General features: G+C 28.0%; 1 protein-coding gene across 1 annotated transcript; it reads left to right on the top strand.

Moving 5' to 3' along the window:
* Nucleotides 1-314: 314 nt before the first annotated feature.
* On the top strand, nucleotides 315-3,242 carry LOC109795790 (galactinol synthase 2). Its single transcript, XM_020355329.3, has 4 exons — nucleotides 315-739; nucleotides 2,000-2,320; nucleotides 2,624-2,758; nucleotides 2,851-3,242. The coding sequence occupies exons 1-4, from the start codon at nucleotides 416-418 to the stop codon at nucleotides 3,049-3,051; spliced, it is 981 nt and encodes a 326-aa protein (XP_020210918.1). The 5' UTR covers nucleotides 315-415; the 3' UTR covers nucleotides 3,052-3,242.
* Nucleotides 3,243-6,382: the final 3,140 nt, after the last annotated feature.

The following is a 6,382-nucleotide window of genomic DNA, read 5'->3' as shown; positions in this document are numbered from 1 at the left end:
TGGTTTTGAACTATACTATATATGACATGAGAACCCCATGCAAAATCATTAGTTTAAATAGCAATACATAGTGATATTAGGTAGATTATATTTCAACGAATTTCACTACAGTAACTCAAAACATTGAATTAATATACATAGGTTGAAAATCTCTAACGTTAAAGGTACATAGACCGAAATGATAATATAAAATAATTAAGGCAAAGTTTGATTATTCAACGAAAACCATTTGGTAGCGTAGGATCTGGTAGCATCATCTCTAACCGTTGGATGAAACAGTGGAAAAGTTCTATATAAGTCATACCACCATCATCCATTTTCCACACTGCAATTCAAAACAACCTCCATCTCTAGTGTCTCTTAGCTCACTAAACCATTCTCTTCACTTAAAACCTTTTTTCTCTTTTCACCAATCATGGCACCCAATATCACCACCGTTGCCACCACTGAGCAAGCCAAAGTTGGTGGCGGAAATGGACGTGCCTTCGTCACGTTTCTTGCTGGGAACGGTGATTACGTAAAGGGTGTTGTTGGTTTGGCCAAAGGATTGAGAAAGGCCAAAAGCAAGTACCCTTTGGTGGTTGCTGTGTTACCTGATGTTCCTGAGGAACACCGTAAGATTCTTGTTTCCCAAGGTTGCATTGTTAGGGAGATTGAACCTGTGTATCCCCCTGAGAACCAGACACAGTTCGCCATGGCCTATTATGTCATCAATTACTCCAAGCTTCGTATCTGGGAGGTATGTATATATGTTAAGGTTTTTGTTTTTTAATTAGTTACCAGTATAAAATATAAATTGGTTTTTATACGGTTAATTATATAATCAGTATCAATTTTAAAATTATTATTTTTAATACACTCAGTTTTGTTTTTTATGGTTATTGCATGGGTTAGTACACGTAATATATACTATTGCTTGCTTAACTTGGAAGACTTTCGGATTCTGTCACCTTTTCTATTGTTTTGTGTTGTCTGCTAAAATGGAAACCGTTTTGTGATGCACCCTTCAGTCCCTTTTTTTTTTTCCTTCTTTTTTCTGGTTTTAATCGGTTGGAATTAAAATAACGGTAAAAGGATTGAATTGCAAGACCTTATGAATACTACTACAACCTTATTCATTCCTTTGATAATATATTTATATTTTAAGGAGTTATATATGCTACTTGATAAATTGAGGTGTTTTAAAATATTCACTCACTTTATAGATCCATAAAATAAAGCAAAATATTGAATTCATGCTCATGTTCACAGGTTTAGTAAATTTTCATATTATCAAATCAATGAAACCATATCCATATAATCTTCTTCTTTATATATGGTAAAGACTAAAATATCACTATTTAAAATAGAAAAACCTTTGATCCTTCTCCACCAGTCTTTTTTTTTCTTTTTTTCACTCTTACTTTCAAAACTGTTGTCCACAAACTTGATTTCATACTTTATCAAAACTCGTATAATAAGTGCCACTTTCTCAACTGAATATTTATTAAAAAAAAAAAACCATAATTAACATCAAAACCTCTCTTTACATGGACAGAGCCATTTAAATTTAACGGAATGCCATTTTTGTACTTAAATAAGTGTTGTACGCGTTTATAACCCAATATAATTTTTGGATCAAAAGTAAAATGCATAAATTGCTTTGTAGATTTTTAAAATTATTTTTTAAGCAAATTTGTTCTTTAAAATTGACTTTTTGTAACGTATTTTAGATAATTTGTAGATTTTTTGAAATCTAATTTTACGATGCATTAAATATATTCCAGAAAATAAATTTTTGAAGCATTGAAAATTTAACAAAATCTGAAAATTAATTTTTGAAAGCGTTAATTTTTTTTTTTTTAACATGATATGAATTAATTTTCGGAAGAAAAAATTCCAACTCATACAAGCTTTCTTCAATATGTTATCAGTAGTTTATATACATGTTCAAGCTTTATATATCTACCACGTTATCATAGTTTGTTCTCATTCAGATTTTCTCGAACATGTTTTGTAGTTTGTGGATTTCAACAAGATGATATACTTAGACGGTGACATCCAAGTTTTTGGAAACATCGACTACTTGTTTGATTTGCCTGATAACTATTTCTATGCGGTGATGGATTGTTTCTGTGAGAAGACTTGGAGCCATACCCCTCAATACCAAATTGGCTACTGCCAACAATGCCCTCACAAGGTTCAATGGCCCTCTCACTTTGGGCCTAAGCCCCCTCTATATTTCAACGCTGGAATGTTTGTTTATGAGCCCAATTTGGCCACTTACCATGATCTTCTCCAAACAGTCCAACTCACTAAGCCCACTTCCTTTGCAGAGCAGGTATATACAATCAACTAGAAATGTCAGCAACACTTATTCTAATACTCTCTTTTTAATAATCTTTCATAAATTTTGATAGATCTTAATTATCACTAAATCATAATAGATTCATTAAATAAGTTGTCAAATCTACAAAATTTATGACTTTCAATAAATTTTAAGACACTCATTGACAGTAACTTAAAAGAGTGTATCATTAAAACTTATGATCAATTAATTGCATAATTCATATGAAAGAAATTAAAGAAGATAGTATCTGCAAGATGGTAAGTGTGATCGTGAATTTGTTTTCATGTGTGGTAGGATTTCCTGAACATGTACTTCAAGGACAAATACAAGCCCATACCAAACATGTACAACCTTGTGCTAGCCATGTTGTGGCGTCACCCAGAGAATGTTGACCTTGACAAAGTTCAAGTGGTTCACTATTGTGCTGCAGTGAGTGTTCTACTGTATTTCTTCTAACAATGAATTCATTAAAAAAAAATTGTTTTGTTAATGGTTTTTGTTTCATTTATGTTACACACTAGGGTTCTAAGCCTTGGAGGTTCACTGGGAAGGAGGAGAACATGGATAGGGAAGATATCAAGATGCTTGTAAAGAAGTGGTGGGACATATACGAGGATGAGACATTGAACTTCAATAACAACGTTGTCAACATGGAACGCTTCACGAAAGCGATGTTGGAGGCCCGTGGCATTCAATATGTGCCAGCCCCTTCTGCTGCCTAATATGCTTGCTTGCTAAACTTATTATATTATAGCTATGAATTAAAGTCTAACGACCAAATATATGTATTGTTGTTTTTTTGTTTTGGGGTTTTCTAAAGACTAAAGGAACAACATCTATGGTTTTAATGTGGATGATCTTCCTGTATACGATGAAGTCACATATCAATACAACTTTTGATTATTGAGATTTATTGGACCTTTCTTTTTGCTTTTTTTTCATCAGAAGCAGCGGTGCATATCTTTAAGTTTATTAAATGAAAAATTTTAAGGCATGTTTTATCTTCTTCAATAGAAGAGACTCAAAGCTTAGAAGAGTCGAGGATAGGTTATTAAAGTGTAAGTTAGAGCAACTTTAATAGAAGTTGCTCGTCTTATGAAGCAACTCAAATCTCGGTTTTTTGTTATTGGAGGACTCTGACGTGGCAACATGAGTTGCTTGAAGAAGAGAGAGAGTTGCTTCTTCAAGCAACCGTTCCTTACCAGATTTTAAGCAGATCTTATTAAACATATTTAGAAACGTTTCATAAATAATAATGATGAAAATTAATTTTATATAATATTTATATATTTATTATTTCTTTATTTTATTTTTAATATCTACTTATTGTATATTTTTTCTCATAATTTATTTTTTTCATTGTAGTGTAATTATCCTTTTTAATAAAAATTTAAATTTGGTTCATAAATGATTAGAAAAAAAATTCTAAAAGTTAAATTTCTTAAAATTTCTTATCATTGAAGTAAATTTGTGTTTGAGTTGCTTAATGCTGATATGGCACACTAGGGACCATTTTTTTCATTTTTCAATGTATGAAACAACTCAAATAAGTTATTTCCATTAAAGATGCCCTTACGTGCAAAGACTTTAAGCTTCTGTGGTGTTAACGGAAAACAGCCCACTGAGGCCCAATGTCTTAAGCAACTTAAGTCCAGCTACTTCACAACTGCATGACTCATGTCCCTTCAAAATTGGTTTTCTTCGCTTACGAATTTTTCACATATGACAACAATTTAATCACACATACACACTCCTCACCCTCACAGAATTTATCCAATCAAACTGAAATTGAAACAATTAGAAAAGCTTCATTCTAGGCAAATTTTCCAAAACAGAGCAACCAATTTTCTTCTTCAGCCAAAAATTGTTCAGACAAAGTCTAAAGCATAACAAGAGTCTATCACTTCACCAAATTTATTATTAATAATAATAAATTAATTATCTTTATTTTATTATATATCTAATAAAAATATAGATTAATAAATAATATATATTAAAAGTATTTATATTATACTAAAATTTACTATTAATGACAATTATTTAATAATAATAAATTAATTATCTTTATTTTATCATCTAATAAAAATATTAAGATTAATAAATAATGATCATTAAAAATATATTTATAAAAATAATTATTAAAAATGACCGATAAAAAATAATGATAACTTTTAATTCATTTTATTTAAAAAAATTTAAATTTTATATTGATTAAAGATAAGACAATTAAAAAATATATAATTATTGATAAATATTTTAGTAACATTGCATATAATAAATAATATAAAAATATGAGTAAAATATTTTGTGGTCATTTTTATTGTCATTAAAAATAATATTAAGTATTACTAAAAATTCATTTTATTGTAGTATTATTTAGATATATATTTACGAGTATTTTTTTAAAAAAAAAACTATTGATAAAAAAATCTTTATTTTTGATAATAAAAAAATCTTAAAAATACTTTTATCTTATATCTAAATAAAAATGATGGAATTGCAGTGGAGAGAGAAACGGTGAGGGTTCCTCTATTTTTGTATGAAGAACTCGATCCACTAAATAGGACCCAACCCGAACTTGATTAAAGAAGCAGTTTGCCATGGCCTATTAATAAGCTACGTATCTAGAACGTATTTGTTATCATTTTTGTTTCTTATTATGCTTGCATGTGTTACACGTAGTATATATTTATATATTATTTTTAATTTTCGAGGAGTTTTTGGATTGTCACTTTTCCTATTGTTTTGCATTGTCTGCTACAATGAAAACCGTTTTGTATACGTAATGCCCCCCTCCACACTTTTAATATAATATAGTTATATTTTATTAGCCCTTTAGTGGAATATAATTTTTGTAGTACACTTTTGTTTTTGTTAGAAAATGGTTTAGATTAAGGTAAGTTACTATCCTAAATAAAGTTAGTTTAATTTTTTTTTTGTTAAAAATTAAAATTATTTCATTGCAAATTATCAACTTCATCTTCAATACAAATCTGCATAAAAGAAGATTTAGAATACAAAATGTTAGATGTCTTAGGATTGTGTCTAAAGATTTTTAGACCTTAAAAAAATTTAAAGTGTTTTAAGTACAATGCAAATTATTATTATTACTTTAATATTCTTTTAACTACAAAATCATTTATTAAAGTTTTATAGTTAAGTAACATTCCATTCTCAATATTATATATGACTAATCTTTAATTATTATGATCAGTTTATTAATTGGAAGTTAAAGTAATATATACATAATCTTAAATTTAAATGTTGTTTTTGTTATTATAATTCTTATGAATAAAAAATTGAATAACCTATATAATTAATCTAATATTGTTGATCTAAAATATGATTTAATACTATATTAATTTTGAAAATATCTTTTAAAGATATACTAATTGTTATGGATGGTATCAAATATATTTTATATATACATTTTGGAAAAGAAAGAAAAAAGTCATTCCACTTTTTCTTATATTAAAAAAAATGCAACTGATATGGCCGCAAACCTATAGAAGCATTTGTTAGAAATTATTTAATAGTAAGAATATTGCTTCTAAGTAAATTCAAAAATGTGCTTGGTTAGATTTTAAAATCCTTATAAATATATTTCAAATTTTTAAATTATTAAAATAAAAAGTTAAGATAGAAACGCAAATAACTTTTAGAAAACAACTCATATTCTTATAGTTACGTAACTTTACTACCTATTATCATAGAAATAAAAACAAAGTAAAACAAAATATTACCATTTTCCTAAACATGAACAATACGAACTTTAAGGTAACACTTAAATCGGATAAAAAAGAAAAAAGAAAAAAGAAGTCAAGTGAATGTTAATAACATCCCTTTAATCATTAAGATACAAAGGAATTTTTATTTTTATTTTTTACAAATTCATTACTTTGTTTTCATTGACCAGGGGTGCTGGTTCTGATATCTTTAATGTCATTAAATGTAAATTTTTTGGCATGTTTAGTTTGTTCTTAAGTCATTTTTGGTACTTTTCTTAAACAAATAAAATAGGAAAAACACAGCGATGAGCAGAAGTAGGTAAAG

Source organism: Cajanus cajan, chromosome 6 (genome assembly GCF_000230855.2).
Source record: "Cajanus cajan strain Asha chromosome 6, NIPB_CcT2T_4, whole genome shotgun sequence".
NCBI lineage: Eukaryota > Viridiplantae > Streptophyta > Magnoliopsida > Fabales > Fabaceae > Cajanus > Cajanus cajan.
Note: the sequence above shows the minus strand (reverse complement) of the source record. Positions and strands in the feature narration are given on the sequence as shown.